Raw genomic sequence first — 21,921 nt, 5'->3', positions numbered from 1 at the left:
TAAACTAAAGTGTTACCAGTGTGCTAAAAGCCACTCGGAAAATCTCAGTAACCACATGTTAAAAAACACTGAAAGAAAGCGAGGTAAAACACTTTATAAGTAAAATCTATAAACTAAGTAGGTTAAGATTAGGAGTGATGTAGATCCTACATGTGACTAATGCAAACAATCACCAGCTTCTTTATATGTTCTTGTCATGTCTATTGCTATTAAATTGCTCGGTTTTATTGGTAACACTTTAGTATAGGGACCAGTTCTCACTATGTTATAGACTATGTTGTTGCAATACTTGGATTAATTATATTAGTTAGTCAGATGTTATTGATTTTTGTTCACTTGTTGCCAGAAGGCAAATTTTGTGCAAATGGAAAGACTCTTCTTCTCTATCATAAGCAGATGTTAGGTATCATGTACAGTTGGAGAAAATCTGATATTCCATGAAATTATCATTCTGGAGATTCTTTACAACTTGGCAACTGGTCTGAATGTACACTATGCTTTCTTTTCCTGTACATGTTTATTTGCGTAGGATTTTTTTTTTTTTTTTACTGGTCTGGCTGTTATTGGTTTTATTTATTTATTTTTGTTCTGATAAGGTGTATGTTGGCTTTTTCTTTTTTTATTACTTTTAATTACAAGTTATTTTAACTACATCTGCTACATACATCTTCATTGCTTCCTCAATAAAAGGACCTTGATCAAAAAAAAAAAGAACACCTTTGCAACTGCAAAAACATGTTTACCCTTTTTTTCTTTTAAAGAGGGACACTAAATGTGTTAAGCTCAGACTGGTGGTGAGGGCTGTCTATGTACAGTGTAATGTACAGAAGCGTGTGAGGGTGAGAGCTGCACTTTCAAGGCTTGACTTTCTCACGCAGGCCACTGGGACGTTATCACATGCTGCTTCCTGTGATACGGGGTTCAAAGGGTTCTGGGAATCTGCCCCATCCCTCATCCACTCATTTATCAGCTACCCTCTTCCCAAACCCCCTTCCACACACACACACACCAAGGCAAAGCAAATGAAGGTTATCTTACTCAAATCTCACCAAATCTGCTAACTCATCATTCCTGTGGCCGTAAGAGTCTGTGTCAAACCTCAACCATATGACGGCACATCACTGAACGAGAGCCACGCACAACTCAGAGGTCATGGCAGAGTCAGAGAAAGAATGAGGGAATAACAGGACACATTCGCTCCAGACGCCATGGGCTTGAACTTGAGCAGACAGAAGAAAAAAAAAAACAAGATGAGTAAATGACGTTAAAGTTCAAGGCTTAGTTCACCCAAAAATGAAAAATCAGTCCTCATTTACTTCCAAGTCATTCCAAACCTGTATGATTTTCTTTCTTTTGCGGAACACAAAAGACGTTTTAAAGAATGTTTCGGTTGTTTTGGCCATACAATATATTGGCAGTGTGGTTCAAAACAAAACGGGACATACTAAGTGTCTACTATGTACTAACATTTAGATAAATAATTTAATACAATGCACTTGTGCACATCCATGCTTTTACATTGCACTTACATGTAAAAAAACTGCATGTAATTACATCTGTAACTGTAATTAATGTAATTAATATTCAGCCTAAAAAACTAATAAAAAGTAGAAGTAACAGAACACCTCTCCTCAAAAAGTCAGATGATTTGAGGAATCATTTATGCCTGGAGCACAAATGGAGTAAAACATGTTACCAGTTAAGTATAATACAATAGCAATAGCCTAAGCAAACACCACTAACTATATATTTTTTGGTAATTGAAACTATAGTAATCATGCTCAATTTTGAAAGGGTAATTGATTGTTGCTGGAATAAAAACAATCGTCCTCTATCTGTCTCTGTTTTAATAAAGCTGCTGCTGTATGAGTCAGAGAGGTAATGCATGTCAGGACGCATTCTCTCATCGGACGTGTTTTAACGTGCTGCTGCCTCACGCACATCTTACAGCAGAAGTGTGTGTGTGTGTGCATTTGAGATAGCCTTGAGAATACACACATCAACCCCCAACCTCAAATGAACACATGAGCACACATGAAAGAATCAATTAGAGGCCAGGACTAGCAATGGCGGGCTGCACCTGTGCAATGGAAAGTATAATTTCAACATGTGCTTCATCATCTGCTGTAGTCTGATTGCTGGATTTGACATATTCTGAAGAAAATGTGGTGTTTGTCTGTGTAAAACTCGCCACCATGGTTCAAGTGTGATCTGAATAGTTGCCAGCGTGTATCAAGCCAATTGCTAGGATGTTCTGAGCGATTTAATGCATTGCTCTGGAACTGCTATAGTGTCCTTGGTGGTTGAAAAAGCATTTATACATAGCTGCTAGTGTGTTCTGGCCAGTTGCCCCAATCCCTGTGGCTCGATTCCATGCAAACATTATTTGTTTAAGTTCAGTTGACATAATAATGTTGATAATTACATTAATTAATTTTGTGTGCAATTTAAACTTTTTAAAATTTCTGTTGATTGATTATTCTTTTTTGTTTTATTTTATTAAAATTTATAGTAACTCAATAAAATTGTCTTGTTAACTTTGAAAATTGGCTAGTGGGTTTGTAGTTCCCAGCATGCTTTGCGAAGGACTGGATAAGGAGAGTAAATGTTGAAATTAAGTGTTTTTAATGAAGGGAAAGACCTGCTAGTGTTTAATACTGTTATGTTTAACAATTGAAAGAGTTTCTATTGACGTTTTTGTGGTTACCATTGTGCTGAAAAGTATACCACATAAAAGAAAACACTACAATGACTGCGCTAATGCCAGTGACAAGTCACATCTTATGTGTTTATTAAATACACATGCTAAATTAGTTGGTTCCAGGACCACAAATCCATTACTTGGAGCTAAATTAATTGGAATAATCAACTTAAAAATATATGTTTGTTACAAATTATTAAGTTCTTCTAACTCAGTATAGTTTGATAGTTTAACAATTTCATTTGAATTTCTCATAACTTCATGCAAACTGTTGCAGTATTTTTTTTTGTTTAGCTAAAAAATAATTTTTTAGAGTGTTGTAATTATGACATCAGATGCATACAAGTCACTTTGATTGGAGCAAAATGGCGATGTACATTTTTTTTTTTTTACAAAAACTTCAGCTTCAAACTTCAAGATTTTTAACTCTACTTCTACAAAATGCATAAAGAACATGCATTAGGTATGTTTTTGCTTTTTATATTTGTATTCAATTTATGAAGGTGCTGTAAATTGACATTCGTAATTGTACTTATACAGTATTTTGTACATATTAGTTATTGTGACTATGACTCAAAACACCACAACACAGGGAATCTGAACTCTGGCCCTTAAGGCCCTGTCCACACAAACGCAGTTATTTTTTAAAACCGCAGCTTTTTCTACGCGGTTTGGCTGTTCGTCCACACGCAAACGCAGCACCAGGTCATTGAAACCAAACTTTTTTGAAAACGCCTGCCAGGGTGAAGATTTTCAAAAACTCCGGTTGCAGTGTTATCGTGTAGACAGTGAAACCGGAGTTTTTGGCTTGTGACGTCGGAGCATGCGCTGTTATCTCCGCCTACTGGAAATTTTTTCAGGCTTCTGATTGGCCAACATGGCTTTACGTTTGAGATTATATCGCCACCCATTGGTTTGGCATGCTCTTAACAGTGCTTCATCATTTTTTTTAAAACGGAAGAAGGAAAAACTCAGTTTACAAAATACCCGTGTACATGTGGACATGGCCTGAGATCCACTTTCATGCAGAGTTTAGCTCCAACCCTAATCAAACACACCTGGACAATCCAATCAAGGTCTTCAGGATTACTAGAAAGTTACAGGCAGGTAAGTTCGAGGATGGAGCTAAACTCTGCAGGAAAGTGGACCTTGAGGGCCAGAGTTGAGAAACCCTTCTCTAACATGCACGAGTTGTATGATATGCCCTCATCCTCAAACCAATGAATATTTATTTATCAATTATCAAGATGTTTCGAAACCATCAAAATGTGAGATACACATTTTCCTATTCAGCCTATGTTAATTATTTTGCATTCTGTTGGGCATTTGTGGTTCATGGTAATGCATTTCAATGTTTGATTCTCAGAACATTTTTTTTACTTTTTTATGATTAACAATTTTGGTACTGTTGAGTCACCACTAGTTTAATTAAATTAAATGTAAAAGTTAAAATTCAGATCCTGAAACAAAAAATCCCGAAGGACTGAACCTATAATAAGAGCACAGCAAGTTTTTGAATAAACAGCCTAATTCTGAAAATGGAGAATTAATATAATGAATGAAAGAAAAAAAAAAATCCCACTTCCATTCTAGATCAGATGAGCAGGCTAATAAACATAAAGCGGGCAGTGACGACGACAAAGCATGAACAGTGTTCCTGTACGTTATAAATAGAAAAGCCGGCATCAGAATGACACATGCCACATGCGGCCCGGATGCATGTGGCACTGCGAGATTTGTCGCATGCTGCGTGAGTGATGTCAGAGCAAGAGTGCAGCATGGCAGGGCTCCTGCGGTGATGGAGGCACTGATCAAAGTGCTGCGGTTTGACACTGGAGGTGGGGAGCTATTGTTGATGTCACAGTCAGGCATGGCAGCAGAAGTCGAGAGCAAAGCCAGGCTTAAACAGCAGCTGTGCATGATGGGACTCCTGGGTTTAAGCTGGGGGTTGAAACCAGACCAGCATACGCGCCCTTCTTTGTCATCTGTGTGCAGGAACACAACTGCACCAAGGTGAGTCACAATGTAGCTGAACGGCTTTGATCACAGATACATATCTGGAAGGACGTCCGCAGTCATATCCGCAAACTAGTTGTTGGAGCACATGCTACTGTCAATCAGATGGAGGAAGAAAAGCAGTAAACAGCAGGACCTGAAAAATACGCGTTCGCTCTGTTTCAACAAGTCAGCAGCCCACCTAAGCAACCTTTTAAGGCATCATAGAAGTGCCTTTACAAACAATAGGTAACACAATTACCTGCATTTCAGGACACATTTTTTTTGCCACATTCTAAGGTCACACCACATGTATGCTTCATCAATACAGCAACTACAGAATGCATTGTGACAATAACAATGTCTGGTGTTCATGGGGGAAAAAACCCCAAAAACATCTCAGAGTGGAGATCACTGTGAACCAAATGCTCTACAAGACAACTTCCGAAGCATTTGCACAGAGCCTTTCAAGTTGAAAACTTACAAAAAAAAAAAAACTGTGAGCAGAGGCCTTCGTTCTGGAAGTTTGTTTCCTATTCATTTTCTCCATAGGCAGTAAAACAAATCTTCAATTAAGAGTCATGTAAATCATATTTTGTGTATAAACACCACTAAACTTCTTTCTCTTTGTATTGTACATAATTTATCTGTTCCTGCACAAAATCCCATATTATAACAAACGTAAGAAAGCCTCAAACTGCCTTTAAAGCTGACCACAACTCGTCCACAATTCATTACGGTGACAGCAACATCTCTAATTGGTGGATCTCTCTCTAGGATTGTGGGTAGCGTAGTACTTCAGTGAAGATTTAGCAACAAAACATAATTTTTTATTTTTTAAAGTTGAACTCATACTGACATGTGGCTTCTACAGAAGCACATGCCATCAACAAGAAGTCTTGAATGCTTTACATGTTTTTAGAAGTTTGCTATGAGCTGGGTAAATAAGGAGAAAAGAATGAAAAAGTTACATAGCGGTAACACATATAGTCTATCTGAAAGCACTATTTTGGGCCTTATACAAACATATTTTTTGCATTATCGACAAACTATTTTCCTAATTAATGCTGTATAGTTGCTTTTACGCAATCTGTATTGTTAAAAGCGCTATATAAATAAAGGTGACTTGACTTGACATATGGAGCACAGTCGATTAAAGAGAGAAGAAAGGTTTTCACAGGCAAGCTTTCGGGTGGAGAAAGTGGGACTTTAGGAGACTTGACAAACAAACACGAGTTTCATCTAAAGCAATATGAGCAACAGAGACATCTGATAGCAGACAGTGCAATCAGAACAACTGTTTTGGGATTATTGCATTCAAACGTGCCACACTTTGATGTTTCTTTCTGCTCTTTTTTTGTCTCAAGCCCTTCAGCTTTCATAATCCGCCTTTGAAGTGAGCGACTTGGCAACAATGTCAGTGTGTGACACGCTTATTCTTACCGTCCAAACACACACAGGCTGTGAAAACCATTCTTTCCTGAACCATTCTTTGCTCTCTCTCTCGGTCTTATCAGTAATGCTATACATGTGTCTGGACTTACATCAACTACTCAGTCATTAATTAGACTCTCATTAACAGCAGTTAACACTCTGGACTCGGAACGCTGAGCACACTGAAGGTTTTGCGTGGAGAAACACACATAGTAATTGGACTGCAATCCCTGATTGATAGAGCCAGTTAGACTCTATTATACTCCAAATATCTGAAACTCGCTCATAAAGAGAGATTAGGAGATCACTGGCCAGGAGATAGCAGAGGTTCAACTTTTCTGGTGCCATGCACATATCAAAAGTTACTGTGTTTACTGGCTTTACATTATCATAACAGAAATATCAAATATAACTTTGCACAGATAAAGTTAGTAAGTGGCTCTACTCCATTTTCTACAAAAGTCTCGTGGCTGTGTTTAAAAGACAATATGTATTTAAGCATCTTGCTCCATAGACAGCATGCAATTACATGCAATTTTCATTTGTTATTACAAACTGAGGAATGAGTCAAAATAATTGAGGTTGTAATTGTCAGCATGATATTGTTAATGATGATGCAATGAGATGGAAGCAGTGCCAGATCTCTTCTTCTGTATTGTTACGTACATCTGAGTGTGATGGATTATCAAAAAAGAAAAAATGGGCAAGGACAGATGAAAGTGGAGACAGATGAACGCGAGCTTATGTGAGAAGTCCTACATATGTCATCAAACACAAATATGTTTCACCGGATGATGGATTCATGATATTAAAGGAGACCAAACAGTTAGGCTAATTAGGCTGTCACATGGCATGTAGTACTAAACTAAGCTCTCTTTCATGTCTTATTGCGTTTAAACTGTCAAATACACACAAGTTTATGTTATAAACGCACATAAGTCTCCTCTAAGACTAGGACTCTAAATAGTGTTCTGTGCTCTTCAGTGCAGCCAAAGACAGAACAGTTAGCATGCTTTGCTCTAAGTTTCACCAAGGCATTAAAACTGGTACACGGTTGTCGCTTGTGAAAACACAATGGTGGCGCCGTGGGTGGAAACGTGCAGATTAAGGGGCAGTAATATTATAATAAGCTCCCCTTTCTACCTCATGGGGGGAGCAAAATCTGAGAGGCTCGTTTTTTCACAAGTCTGCAGAGAAAGGCTCACCAAAAAAAATGTACTGGGTTGTTCTTTTTCACGTTTTCTGGGTTGGTAGATGCACTGGGGACCCGATTACAGCACTTAAACACGGAAAAAGTCAGATTTTCATATGTCACCTTTAAATTACAAGGTACACACAAAAAATATATATAAAAAATTAAGGTTACACTTTACTTGAAGGGGTGTGCATAAGACTGACATGACACCTTCATAATCATGACATGACACCTACATAATCATGACACGACACGTGTCATGAATATGAAGGTTTTTTATGCATGTTTATGACAACTGTCATTAAGTGTCATTCGCTCAGTTATGTAATTTTTAATGCAAATATGACATTATTTGACCTACCCCTACCCTTACCCCTAACCATAGCCCATAACAAAGACATCTCAAACAATGTCATCTTTGCATTAAAAATTACATAACTGAGCGAATGACACTTAATGACAGTTGTCATAAACATGCATAAAACCTCCTTCATATTCATGACATGTGTCATGTCATGATTATGAAGGTGTCATGTCAGTCTTATGCACACCCCTTCAAGTAAAGTGTTACCAAATATATCCATGGATTGTTGTTCACAATAACATCTATAACACGCATTTAGAAAAAAGATGGTGAATTTTCATTTCATGCCAACTTGAAATCCCTTTAAAACACAGACATTGCGATAGCACAGTAGAAAAAACCATGTTTCTAAAGGTCAGTATTTATTTCAGGAAAGTAATGAGAATGTTTTTAAATAATTTTGACATTGTATATCCGTGTCACACTGTATTAATAATGATCTGCAGACTGTGGGAAACACATGATACATGCAGGTCTGGAAAGATTGTTTAGTTTATGAGCTTATATGAAGCTTTCAGCAGCTGGTATCATTTCCACACTTGTACATCATTTCTGTATCTATCCTGTCAGACCCTGCAGATTTGACTCATTTAGATTGATAAAACACTGATCAAACACTGTTAGAAAAAAGATGGTGAATTTTCATTTCATGCCAACTTGAAATCCCTTTAAAACACAGACATTGCGATAGCACAGTAGAAAAAACCATGTTTCTAAAGGTCAGTATTTATTTCAGGAAAGTAATGAGAATGTTTTTAAATAATTTTGACATTGTATATCCGTGTCACACTGTATTAATAATGATCTGCAGACTGTGGGAAACACATGATACATGCAGGTCTGGAAAGATTGTTTAGTTTATGAGCTTATATGAAGCTTTCAGCAGCTGGTATCATTTCCACACTTGTACATCATTTCTGTATCTATCCTGTCAGACCCTGCAGATTTGACTCATTTAGATTGATAAAACACTGATCAAACTGGTGCTTTTGATCATAAACGGCGAGAATGGTTTAGAAATTAAGAAAGAAACTAAATCCTGTTAAACAGAAGGAGAGAGATCAGGAAATCTAATCAGTGCTACTCACAGTGTAACTTACTAGAACCAGTCTTTTTCAAGGAAAGGCAGTTCATTCTGTGGTCATCTTGGGAACACACTCGGGCAGCTATCTTCAGTCATGCAACTACAGCTCCTTTCTAATTGAATGGGGAAATACTGGAACCTCAAAAACTACTTGCAAACCTCACATTTTGATAACAATAACATATATCAAATCAGCAATAAATAATGCCATAAACTTTCACACTGTAAACCAAGAGTAGGCAGACTCCTTACAGACTCACGATTGGCTCTTTTAGTGCTGCATAGATAACTTTTTTTAATGGCCAAAACCCGCAAACGAGTTAACATTTTAGCGTTTCCAGTTCCACTGTTCTGAGCAGGGGCGTGTCTACGTGGTGGCCAGGGGTGGCACCGGCCGCCCCTGAAATTTGGCTGGCCATCCCAGGTGCCCCCCCTACCAGATGTCTTGCCATAGGCTTGTTTTTAGTAAATTTCTAATTTTAGGCGGTTTCTATAGTGTGATCTTAATGACAATGTAGAGTGCGCATAATGTTACGCGATCCATGTGCGCGAGGACGAATCTCTCCACTCCCAAGCGGATTTCCTTCACTCACACAAAACTGGACGTGTGCTTTTAACATACATCGTTCCACAAACACAAGGTTTGTTACTATTAGGTTTGTTATTATTGTACAGTTTGCTGTTAAGATTATATGTAAATTTACTATTTATCTACTATAAAACACTATTTTAAAATAAAGCTGCATTAATTATATAGAGACATATGTAAATATACTATATGCATAGAATACGAAATGAAAAAAAAAATACATGAACAGTTTACTGTCGCATTGTTTCAAATGGTATTACTGTTTTAAATACACCATGCTAGTCTTCCATTCTGAACACAACTTCTATTTCAGCATGTGTTTATGATGTACACATCGTAGTCACCGTTTTGGAGAGTGCAGGAAAAGCAGCGGTCAGATCCAAAGGAGTGATTTCTAATTCCGACCCTGAACACAGAGAGCATTAGAGCCTTGGTGACAAAACCGAGCAGTTCAAAGCAGGGGTCACCACTTCAAAACGCTCATAAAAACACCACACTCCAATCGGCCATGATCCCAAACCCTCTTTGAAAGCTCCACAAAGGACAGCAGAGTCATGTCTACTCCATAAAAGCCCGGGCCAGACTCCCGCACTCTGTACCGTCTCCTCTGTCATGCAAAAAGGCATGTTGGAAGTCTTTTGTGTGGAGTTGTTTCAGTTGTTACACACATAAAAGAGCTGAAAACACTCAGTCAGCCATGATGGATTGGTCAAGACAACGGAACAACAAATCATCTGGATGAATCTAAAGAAGCCTCTTTGTTAAGGGTGTTATATGTTAAGCTCATTTTTATTGCCAACTTATATGAAACTATGTTGCTGGGCCATATTCTACACTTCTGTTGCTGAAATCCTCTTATAACACTATGTTTGGTCACAAAAAATGTGCAGGTTTTTCATGTGCATTTTCTACCCTTTCCCCGACCCTTTTTTAAAATGAATTAAACAGGCAGTTTTGCTACTGTACCTTTAATAATTCCTTATGTAAATTATCTCAGGTGTGATTGACTAACGTCTTTGCATATGAAATAAGTTGCAATACTGTCGCCTATTAACGGTCTGCTTGCTGATATGATTACATTATGTGTATGTGCGTTTCTTGACCTTGTTGGATTGGTCAGCATCTCTGTTGATCTGTCTCCTCTCCTCATCCCAACGGCCCTGTGCTTCCTGCAGTTGTCTTTCTAGACTCTCCTGCGTCTGCCGGCCGTCTTCCTTGACGCTGCTCAGAGACATCTGCAGCTCAGCTATCACCTGTGTGGACACATCCAAACACAAAATATGTCAACAGCAACAGGCTCCTGAGCTCAGTGATCAGTAAAGCTCCTCAGGGTTTGCTTTAATTACTCAGATAATTGATTCTGCTGAATTTCTGCTTGACCAGCTGGAGTCAAAGTATCCAGCAATGTCTTTGAGGTTTTCAGTAGATCTTTTGACTGGAAGCTAAGATCTCAATTCAGCTGCTGGTGTTACACAATCAATCACCTCTAATATATGCTCTGAATGCAGATAAACCAATAAGCACATGAAATGGGTGAGAGGTTCAGTATTGGAGAAAGTACCATTTAACTACAGTCAAAATTAAAAAAAAAAGAAAGCTACTAGCAAAACAGACCAAACTTCAGTAAAACAAATAAAATATTATTCCATAAACTATATGGGAATATGTAAATGTGAGCAGTATTGATGTGATACATAAATAAAAATGATGAGAGTCTCAATCTTGAATTAGCATAATTTACATGAAATATACCAATCATACACTGTAATTAATTTTTAAATGACTGAAAACACATAGTAATTAATTAATTCTTTATTTTTGCTACAGAAAAGACAATACCCATGCAATTACTTTTCCTTTGTGAATGAGTTTTCCTTTGTCTCTTTGGAGTGTTACAAGCTGTTTGTGCATAGATAAGATCCGTAAAGTTGCAAAGACTGAAGTCTCAAACCCAAAGAGATATTCTTTATAAAAGTTAAGACTCCTTCCTAAAAAGTCTAATTTAAACATGCCCCCACATGTCTACGTCACTGTGTGGGAAGATTTGCATAACACCGCCCAAATGTTCACGCAAAGAAAGAAGGCGTAACTTTTATTCTCGCTGTAGTATTGTTGCCGCCGCATCGTGGAGACGCTGTGTGTGACCCTGGAGCACAAAACCAGTCTTAAGTTGCACGGGTATAGCCAAAAATACATTGTATGGGTCAAAATTAAAGATTTTTCTTTTATGCCAAAAATCATTAGGATTTAGGATATTAAGTAAAGATCATGTTCCATGAAGATATTTTGCACATTTTCTACCATAAATGTATTAAAACTTAATTTTTGATTAGTAATATGCATTGCTAAGAACAACATTTGGACAGCTTTAAAGGCAATTTTCTCGATATTTAGATTTTCTTGCACCCTCAAGAGTCCAGATTTTCGAATAGTTGTTCTATCATAACAAACCATACATCAATGGAAAGCTTATTTATTCAGCTTTCAGATGGTGTATAAATCTCAATTTCGAAAAATTTACCCTTATGACTGGTTTTGTAGTCCAGGGTCACATATGGTAAGGGGCGTAACATTCCATCACACGCTTGAGGTATTCGGCCAATCACAACGCACTGGATAGCTGGCCAATCAGAGCACACCGTGCTTTTCAGAACGATGAGCTTTGTAAAAATCGACGTGTTTCAGAAAGGCGGGGCAAAGAGTAGCAACAATAATGTACGGTATGTGGAAAATAATGTGTTTTTTTAACCTTAAACCTTACATTAAACCTTACATGCAAACACACCGCATTACAACAAATACACAAAATAATGTTATTTTTAGTATCGTCATATGACCCCTTTAATATACTTTAAAATATAATTTATTCCTGCGATGCAAAGCTGAATTTTCAGCATCACTACTCCAGTCTTCAGTGTCACATGATCCTTCAGAATTTATTCTAATATGCTGTTTTATTATCAATGTTGGAAACAGTTGTGCTGCTTAATATTTTTTTGGGAATCAGTGATACAGGATTCTTTGATGAATAAAAAGTTAAAAAGTACAGCGTTTATTTAAAATGGAAATATTTTGTAACAATAACCACTTCAAAAGTTTGGGGTCAGAATTATTTTCTTTATTTTTTTTTAAAGGAAATTAATAATTGTATTCAGCAAGGATGTGTTAAATTAATAAAAAAATAAATAAATGCTGTTCTTTTAAACTTTTTATTCATCAAAAAAAAAAAAAAATCCTGAAAAAGTATCACAGGTTCCAAAAAATATTAAGCGGCACAACAGTTTCAACACTGGTAATAAATCAGCATATTAGAATGATTTCTGAATGATCATGTGACACTGAAAACGGGAGTAATGATGCTGAAAATTCAGCTTTGCATCACAGGAATATATTAAAATAGAAAAATATTTCACAATATTATGTTGTTTCTGTATTTTTGATCAAATAAATGCAACCTTGATGAGCAGAAGAGACCTCTTAAAAAAAAAAATATATATATATATATTTTTACTGATCCCAAACCTTTGAACGGCATTTTACTGTACATTACTACTGCACTGTTTTAATTTTATATTAATAACCGAGCTAATGACACACTACTGAAAAACTTGACATGATTACACTGATTATGCATAATAAGCACCGTTGTGTGATGTCAACACCTTAAACTGCGTTTTTTGCAAGAAAGTCTTAAGCAAAACTTGATTTTTGCCAATTACCCCAATTACTTTTCATGTTTATCTGTATTCTGCCATCTTATGCAATATTTACGATTCGATGTCAAGACCATAAAAAAGTCAACAATGAAATTCAATGTAATGCATTATTGGCTTTTAATAATGAACAGATTTGAATGGTTATCGTTTTGTTGTCCATGCAAACACTTAATGACTGTTAAAATCTGTCAAGTGCAGATAAAGGTCTAGCCTCTAGCCCTTCCAGCGTCCTGTCAGAATCAGTGTTGTTAAGGCCCAAATGAGAGCTGTACAATAAAATCCCAAATCACCACCCCTGCATCAGTTGCTCTTCACATTTCACACACACAACCCAAACCGAAAAAGAACAGAGGAGCATAGAGAGAAGACGGACTGTTTAATGAAGCTCTAGCGAGACGAAAATGAGAAAAACTGTCCCTTTGAAATCTTGCAGTCCAAATTCAGATTCTATTTCAACTGCAGCCAAGAGAGCAGCAGCGGCAGCAGCAGCACTGCGCAGGGCAGCGGTGCAGCTCAGGGCTAGACAGATAATTGTTTATTGCACAGAAATGTTCAGAGGAATGGTTTTACTGGAATCCGTTCATTGTGTGGGAGTTGGGAGTGAACTCTTGGAGCGGACACAGAGGGAGAGATTAGGCTTATTTTGTCAGTGGGCGAACCACATGAAAGCACCAAACGCCCCATTATTATGGTAACATAAGTTCTCATGGTAATAATTATTTGGCTATACAGATTCTTGCATCAAGTCTTTTGCCTGAAGGGACACACTCATCCCTCGATTGTTATTCCTTGCTCTTGATATTTGGGAATTTTGGCCTAATGGCTTCAGCACATCTTCTTTCATTTTAAAGCTTCTCTTTAGTTTGAGGGAAACGTTACACTGTAGCTACGAGGTCTTAAACGGTCATCCTAATGTCTTTTTGATGGATGACTGATGTACCAATATGGACCAAAAATATATGTAAACGAAATAAGATTGAGAACTGAAAGCTTCAGTGACATAATGATACATTAGGGAATCATCCGAAACGATGGATCAGCGATAGATCAACACACAAACAGTTAATCAGAGTTTCTGTCAAAACGCCACAGTTACTACAGTAGATACTAGTAGTAAAACTGTGGTAACTCCACATCAGAACTTACTGGAATCAAAAGAGAAATGACACAGAACAAGATTTTTAGATTTACTGTAGAAAATGTAAGCGTCATTCGTAAAACTTGCATGTTACAATGTATGGTATTCTGGTCAGATTCTTCAATGTAAGTCTATAGAGTTTTTGGTCACACTTTATTTTAAGGTGCAATTCTCGTGATTAACAAACTATTAACTACAACCTTTGCCACAATTATCTCCTCATTTGCTGCTTATTAATATAAAGGTAGCTGTTAAGATTAGGTATTGGGTAGCATTAAGGATGTAGAATATGGCCATGCAGAATATTTGCTTTATAAGTACTAATAAACAGCCAATATGTAAATAATAGGCATGCTAATAAGCAACTAGTTAATAGTGAGAATTGATCCCTATACTAAAGTGTTACCAATATCACACCTCTAGTTTAGAAGGTATCAGGAATTAGAAGAGACCAAAAACATTAAGAGCTAGCTTCGATGTAGTGGTTTGAAGTTATTTAAATACATAACAAAAAAACCCACTTGTAAATAAAATAATTTAATCAGACATACTGAAATAGATCTGAAGCACCTTAAAAAGACACGAGTGTAGGGTTGTGATCTGTAACTTGATCAGATTACTCTAGTAGCGTGCACTAAAGTAGTGCATTACTAAATTTACATCACAATATCCAAGTCAAAACAGTAAAAGTAACCGTAGTAACTATGGTACTTTGGTGGTTACTATTGTAAATGTTTGAAAAAGAAGCAACACAATTTATTTGAACATATATTAAAGCTAAACGTGCGAAATGTGAAAACCACAGAGATGTGGTATCTTCATATGCACATGCATAAAAATGAATAATGCAGCCGCTCTAGGACACATATCCATATGATGGCGGTGGTGAAAGGAGAGCTGTAGAAAGCAAAGCTCTGTTTGGACAGCACCTTGCCTCATCATTAGCTGGAGAGCTTCAAACACTAGCAAGATTAAAGGTCAGTCAACGAGGAGCTGGATTTCCAAAATGCTAATTAAAAACACTCTAGTACAGTGCACCCTCAGAGCCAGAGCTGAGATCCCTCTAGACAATGTATGGCATGGTATGGATTTAATTGGTGCACTTCATATGCAATTCCACTGCTTTGGGCATATCTGAGAGATGTCTGTTGATGGCATAGGTTAGTATGTGCTTCAGAAGTTCAAAGAACACTTGTCTATATAACCTTGCAATGCCTTATGGGACACCACAGCAGCAGCAGAAGTGTATTCTTTCATGGTTACTCTTCCAAGGCCAAACGGACATATTAAAAGTAAAATTTTCAAAAATGTTCATATTGCTTTTCTTACAAGGTGATAGTCCAAAAAATGACATAAACACTCCATAATTTCTATGACCACAAAACTAAAAAAAAAATGCCCACAAATAAAATGTAGTTTTAGATGCACGGTATATTATAAAATTTGAAACCCTTACAACCCAGGTGAAAAATGCAATTAAACCTGAAAATGCCATTAAAACTGAAACAGCTGACGCAAATGTTAATATTTAAAAATGACACAAGTTACTATTAAACTATTATAAACTAAAAACTAAACTAAAACTAACAACAACAGTGTGATAGCTAAAGACAAATGAAACTGAAAGCACAAATTGAAAATACAATTAAGAACTAAATAAATAATGCTACTTTTTACGTTTTTGTCCTTTTGGGTGGACTGTTCCTAACAAGAGTGCTTAACAAGAGGAGTAAGCAAACGGAGGCCTGTGTTCTTGGTGTGGAGGAGGCACATTTAATGTGTATTAAACAAAGACGTGTTCCCACCAAATGCGAGCGGGAAACAAGAGAGAGGAAAAACTGTTTATCCAGCGAATGCCAATTTTGTGCCTCGGAAAAGGAATTAATCATCAGTGGCCCTCTCAGAGGTTATTTAGAAATGGGAAAACGCCTGTGAACTCTTTTTCTCTCACACTCAAAGTGTGTTCTTTTGATGTCAAGCATTGTGTAATTTAATAGGCCTGTGTTTTCACACAACATCTGCTTGTCAACCTGACGTTCAGCGCTCTGTGTTGTGGAGAGAACTGGAATAAAAAGAGCAAGCGTTTGAGCTGGGACTAAGGTAATGCGAGGCAATTATGACAGGCCCACAACCTCAGACCGAACATCTACAGGAGTTCAGCTCTGTGCTAATCTTACACAGAGAAGAATGAATGTTATTCTTCTGAACCTGTAATGGCGTCGAGTCTGAGCAGATTAAATCTAATGTTTAACACATGGCAGAGGCCGGCCTCAGTATGGGATATAGAGGAGAGATAAGCGCTCAGACACCCTCAGAACACCCACTAGTCCTGAGTGTGAAATCACGGCCGGGAATGGAGAGTGGGCAACAAGTGTCGAGTATGAGTATTAGCAGTGGCTACAAAATGAAATGCACGTGTCTGGCTGCAACACCACAGAGGGCAAGTTGTGTTATTGAGGCAGAGGGGAAAAACGTGTTGAGGAAGCCTCTCTGACACTGTGGTTTGCCAAGCTACCTAACAAGCCTCTCATGACTTAAAATAGTTTACTACAGACAAGGCAAGCAGGCTTGATAAAGTAATTATCTGCAGTCCACCACAAATTATCAAAAAAGTAGCTGGGTCATTCCTGTTATTTCAACTTTGTAACTAAAACGAAATAGAAAGAAAAAAGTTAACATATGGGTCATTCCTGTTATGCAGCACACTGAATGTCCTCATTATATCTGGATAATTATTTCGACACTTTATATTGAATTTGATAAAGCGGTGTCCAAGAGTGCTGATATACAGTCCAACAGCACTGGGACTTTTCACTGTGTGTATCCCTCCACTGGTAGGGGGAATTTTCCTCTTTCTGCAGGTTACACCGCTACACCAGCAGGTGGCAACAAGTTACTGTCTTTATAAATAAGTAATAGAATCTGTCACTTAGAGCTGCAATAAGTTAACTGAAATCGAATCAAAATCGCGATTAAATTGTTTGGTCTTGTGTGATTATGAAATCGCGAAAGCTGTCATGTGCGGCTTGTCAGTGAAGTATGGCTCTGTGATCAGTAGTAAATGCTTGAGTAGTAAATGATTGAGTCAGTTATAACATGCATGTGAAAAAACAACATCTTTCTGAACATGAGAAGCATTTATGAACCTTTTGTCCAAAGGACAACATTTAATAAAGTTTTTACTCCAAACTCACTCCATAACATCAGTCAAGTGTTTGAAATAAAATCCTTTTGCGAGATGATGTGGCTTCTAACACAGAATGAGGCACGTAACATATTATTTCATAGTATTCTAGGCAGTGATAAAGGCTATGACGATTAGCATTGCATTATGCATATACTTTATTATAAAGAAAATACATGAGAAGGCTTGAAGAACTCAGATAAAACGTTTATTGTTATAGTCATGTGTTAAGTCATGTTGAATTAATGTTTGTTTGTGTTTAACGCCATGCCAGCTTCTGTGGCTATTTTCATGCGTCGAATGAAGTTCAATCTTTCCAGGAACGACATGCATTACCTTACTTCTGTGAGGCATATTTGGAGTTTCAGCACAAGAGCGCCCTCTGGCCTTCGGATGGAGCAGAATTTACTACTGATCACAGAACAGTGCTTCACTGACAAGCTATCCATGAAAAAAAAATCGCGATTCCAGTTTAATTCCGATTAATCGTGCAGCTCTACTTTCACTCAATTCGCACATTTTAAATAGGAAAACAAAAGTATAAACAACTATTACCACCTGATCTGTGATGACCTGCTGATCTGAATTATGTGATTTGCATGGTGTCAGTTGATCTGTCTGTAAAATATCCTGTTCGATAAATGATGGAATAACATAACACGCGAAATGACAGTTAAAATATACAAGTTAATAAATGAATAGGTGTTTTATTATAGAAATTAGAGCAGTACCAGGGGACATACAAATGGCAACATCCTCTCAAATTAAAGTAAAATGAATGTGATAGAATACACCTCTTATTTTCACTCTATTTCACAAGTAATTAAAACATAAAAATGCACTGCATGGTAGGAATGACAGTTAACTACATTGAAGCTATTTACAGTAAATTATGTAATGTTCTTGGAGGTCAAACAGTTGAGCGTGGAACAAAGCCAAGGTCATGGGTTTGATTCCTAGGGAGTGCATGAACTGGGGAAATGTATACACACTGTGAATGCAATAAGTCGCTTTGGATAAAAGTGCCTGCCAAATACATTTATGCAGTGGTTCCCAAACCTGGTCCTGGAGTACCCCCAACAGTACATATTTTGGATGTCTCTCCCAACTGGTCTTAAAGTCTCTTTGAATCAGGTGTGTTTTATTAGAGAGTTGGGGGTACAACAGGACCTGGATTGGGAAACATGTAAATTTAATGTATAATTCATTAAACAAATCAACATTATTTATCTGGAACAAAAAATGATCTGGTTTAAAATGACTTGCATCAGGGCTTTAACACGTCTCAAAACAAGAGTCATGGCATGCTTTGACCCTCACATGAAAATTATCGTTTAGAGAACGGGAACCTGATGTCAGCAACGCAATGCATTGTGGGATTTTAGGGCACAAGTGCTAGAGTAGAGACTGAGTAGTAGTTAATATAGACATTTTATATTATACTGTGTTTACATGATCTAACTTCAGAACACAGTGAAAAGGTGAACGCTTGCTGTATTATCAGCAGCCATAGCTGATTTTTCAGCTTTCTAGCATTGAAGCAACACAATGGTGAGAGTGAGGTAAACAACTTAACCAAAACTGTTTCCTTGTTCAGCATCTCTTAGTAAGGAATCTTGCACTTGTATTATTTGTATAGCACTCTTTACAATACACATTGTTTCAAGCTTTACAGGGTTACTGTTATGTCTATAATGGCTTAATGCTTTAACACTGATGATATATAACAATGATATAAATGATCCACCATTTGAGATTTAGCTATTTTCTATTTATTATTTTAGTTGTTATATCAGCGCCACTTTAATAAACAAGACTCCTGACAAAGACACTAGAAGGCAAGCCTGCAACCTTTAGCCAAAAATGCGTGACAGCTAATGCTAACATTGTGGCTTTGGCGGTACACAGGGAAGGGTTGGATCAGGGTTGGAGCTGAACTTTGCAGGAATTGGGCACCCCTGCCTTAAAGCAACAGCACCAAACACTACACTACAAAACACTATACACTACAAAATTAAACAAAAATACCACAATGAACATGTTAACTCTATAACTAATATAAGTGAATGAATTCAGTAATTAACAGCAGTATTTTACATAAATATATCTATCATATGTACACAACTATTCAAAATGTTGGGGTTGGTACAATTTTTATATATATCTTACGCTCTTATGCTGTGTTTTGTAGTTAAAATACAGTAAAAATAGTAATATTGTGAAATATTATTACAATTTAACTGTTTCTATTAATATATTGAAAGTTTAAAATAGCATTTTTTTTTAATTTTTTTTGTGTGTAACAATGTATTAATTTATTTTAGTATTAATATAATTAATATTAATTATAGTATTAATTTTCTTTGAAAAAAAAAACCACTTACTGTACACACACACACACACACACACACACACACGCACACACACGATTTCTGGGAACACTGCTGCACTGAATGATGACTTAGGCTACGTTTACACGGCAACGATGTAGTCAAAAACAGAAAAATTTTTCCCTTGCGTTTTTAAAAAGTTTCACGTAAACGCGACAACGTTTTCAAAATGATTCACTTCACACATATCCGCAAAAACGGCCAAAAACGCTATATTACGTATGCCAGGCCAGTAGTTGGCGCTGTCACCTTGTTAGTAAACAGTACCTGTAGGGAAGTGACGATTATATGATGTATATGATGCGTCTCCTCTGTTTGTTGTAATATTGGTGAAGTAAATCCACACTTTGCTGAAGAAGCGTTAGCAAACTCTTGAGCAGCAACAACAGTACCATGTACTCCGCCATTGTTGTGTATGTTTGTTCGCGCTTGCCTTTAAAATCGACACGCACTGTGCATGTCTACATACCTAAAACATACTACGCACACGCATGACGTCACCGTTTTCAAAGATTCCTGTATTGGGTGTTTACACGGAAACGATAACGGTGGCGTTTTCAAAAACTTGCACTTTGAAACCCGTCTTCAAAAATATGCGTTTTCAGTCCCCAAAACGCCGTTGTCGTGTAAACAATCAGGCAAAACGCATAAAAAGTTTCCCGTTTTTGGCTGAAAACGATGTTGTGTAAACGGCCCCTTAAATTAGTTGGTTTCTGAAACGTTTCATTGAAATGAACAAACAGATTAGCTCAAATGAATCAGACTTGAGAGAGAGGACATTCTAGAAGAGCATCTTTGATGTTTTAATTATTAGCTCAGCTCACTTGGTTATAAGGCTGTATAATGTCATAACATTTCTGATGTAGTATTTCTGTGATGCTAAACTACTACTTTTTAGTTCCCAAACAACATGCGAAAATACACTCACATCTACATACAGTAGAAACTGGAAACATACAACACAGAGTGTGAATAAGACTAAAGAAAGAAGGTAAAGAAAAACAAGACCCCACATCACACCCACATGTTTGAGGGAATGCACATGAATTAATGCACATATATTTGCATGTGCATTATGCATGAATTGCTCCAGAAATACAGATTACACATGAGCATATCTATCTATCTATCTATCTGGACTGAAAAGCAGGACATAGTGTTTTTCCTTCCTTTTAAGCTCCCTCAGAACATTTAAACAATCATGTTTACCTGTGCAGACTTGGCCAGCTTCTGATTATATTCCTTCTCAAGATGCTTCAACCTGCTGTTGGTCTGTAATGAAAGAGAACACAGGAGAGGAGGGTGTTAGAAACAGAGAGTGCAGACACATGACACCGGATTGGCTGGCAGGAAGCGCGGGGAGTCGCTTTGCCGTGACCTCTGCGGCTGGCAGGCATGTTGGCATGCGTGTGGCTGGAGCTCTGGGCTCAGGGCCAGGCCTGACACCACAACAGCACACGGGCCTTTCATCAGAAGCCAACTTATCACCACTTAACAGGAAGAGAGAGAACAATATCACAACGTTATCTGCAAAACAAGAATATGACATGAAAAAAAAAAAACCCCACCAAGCTTTTAAGAGCAAGAACATGAAAAGCAACAAAAAACAAAGAGATAAATGACTATACGAGGGTTATTTATTTTTGTTGTGAAGAGTCAGATGCGCTTTTGTTGCTTGCTCACTAACAAACTTATATTAGTGGTAACAATTTAGTGTAGTGACCAATTCTCACTATTAACTAGTTACTTATTATCATGCCTTTTATTAACATATTGGCTGTTTATTAGTACTTATAAAGCACATATTCTGCATGACCATATTCTACATCCCTAATCCTACCCAATACCTAAACTTAACAACTACCTTACTAACTATTAATAAGCAGCAAATTAGGAGTTTATTGAGGCAAAAGTTGCATTTAATTGTTTGATAATAGTGACATTTGGACCTTAAAATAAAGTGTGACCATACTAGTAAGAGACTGACAGAAAAAAAAAGAAGTTTACTGCTGGTTGTTATGTTGGCACTCAGAGTAGCAATTCACCACTGTAATGCTTCCTACCTATCATAAACTTGTAAAGATAGGACTCAAACAGTTCGTCTTGGCCAATGATGTCTAATATAGGGTAA

At 37.2% G+C, this 21,921-nt stretch overlaps 1 protein-coding gene across 1 annotated transcript in view; it reads right to left on the bottom strand.

Annotated features, from left to right (window-relative positions):
- The window catches only part of LOC107701904 (centrosomal protein of 112 kDa-like), an 88,964-nt gene that overhangs the window by 23,207 nt on the left and 43,836 nt on the right, over positions 1-21,921 (bottom strand). The window contains exons 5-6 of the mRNA XM_016504050.1: positions 21,000-21,062; positions 10,466-10,615 (exon numbers count right to left, since the gene is read on the bottom strand). Coding sequence (XP_016359536.1) covers positions 10,466-10,615; positions 21,000-21,062 — 213 coding nt within the window. The remainder of the gene's footprint in view (positions 1-10,465; positions 10,616-20,999; positions 21,063-21,921) is intronic.

This window comes from Sinocyclocheilus anshuiensis, unplaced genomic scaffold, assembly GCF_001515605.1.
Source record: "Sinocyclocheilus anshuiensis isolate Anshui unplaced genomic scaffold, SAMN03320099.WGS_v1.1 scaffold498, whole genome shotgun sequence".
Classification (NCBI taxonomy): Eukaryota; Metazoa; Chordata; class Actinopteri; order Cypriniformes; family Cyprinidae; genus Sinocyclocheilus; species Sinocyclocheilus anshuiensis.
Note: the sequence above shows the minus strand (reverse complement) of the source record. Positions and strands in the feature narration are given on the sequence as shown.